General features: G+C 55.1%; 1 protein-coding gene across 1 annotated transcript in view; it reads left to right on the forward strand.

Annotated features, from left to right (window-relative positions):
• ADCK1 (aarF domain containing kinase 1) overlaps positions 1–935 on the forward strand; it is a gene marked incomplete at its 5' end in the record, with an annotated part of 5,754 nt that overhangs the window by 3,056 nt on the left and 1,763 nt on the right. Inside the window, one exon of the mRNA XM_018575683.1 lies at positions 537–730. Within this exon, the coding sequence (XP_018431185.1) occupies positions 537–730 (194 nt within the window). The remainder of the gene's footprint in view (positions 1–536; positions 731–935) is intronic.

A 935-nucleotide genomic window follows, 5' to 3' on the forward strand; every position in this document is an offset into this window, starting at 1 on the left:
CCTCCATCTCTCTCTCCTCCCCCTCCATCTCTCTCTCCTCCCCCTCCATCTCTCTCTCTCTCTCTCCCCCCTCCATCTCTCTCTCTCTCCCCATCCCCCATGCTCTCGGGGTCTCTCTCTGTCTCCTTTGTGTGTGTGTTGCTGTCACACGCGGTCTCTCTCCTGCAGCTGGTCTCGGCTGGTGATAACATGTAATTAGTTGTATGTGTAATTAGCGCTTTGTTCGGCGCGGGGCGGCGTGCGTGTTTAAGCCGAATCTTCAAGAAATGTAACCGTTTCATATCTCCGCTTCTGTGTCATGTGACATCTCCGGGATCATTGTATGTTCTCTATAACCCCAGGTCATGTGACACGTGTGTATCCCCACATATGTGACGCCACCGCTCTCCAGATATATAACCCTAAATTCCGGAGAAGTCGGGGCGCTGAGTACCGCAGAACATGGGACAGGGTCATGTACCCCGGTGTAGCCCCCCTGACTTGTATTATAGGGGGGCCACGTGTGCAGATCTCACGGTGTCACCGTCTCTCTCCAGGCTCAGGAGATCCGCAGCAATGCCGCCTCGTACTTACCTCAGATCAGTCAGCTTCTATCCCGTGTCCCCCGTCAGATGCTCCTCCTCCTGAAAACCAACGACCTCCTCCGAGGGATCGAGACCTCCCTGAGCACCCCGGCCGGGTCCAGCTCCTTCCTCAGCATGTCCCGGTGTTGTGTCCGAGCTCTTTCCAGGTATGTCATCCAATCACAGCAAGACTCCGCCTCCATATCCCTCCACCCCCATACTGACACATCTACAGAGGAGCTTACACTCTAATGTCCCCTCCCCCCCACCACAGTCACATCAGTCTCTGTACAGAGGAGCTTACACTCTAATGTCCCCTCCCCCACAGTCACATCAGTCTCTGTACAGAGGAGCTTACACTCTAATGTCCCC

Source organism: Nanorana parkeri, unplaced genomic scaffold (assembly GCF_000935625.1).
Source record: "Nanorana parkeri isolate BGI_ZX_2015 unplaced genomic scaffold, ASM93562v1 scaffold4395, whole genome shotgun sequence".
NCBI classification, from domain to species: Eukaryota; Metazoa; Chordata; class Amphibia; order Anura; family Dicroglossidae; genus Nanorana; species Nanorana parkeri.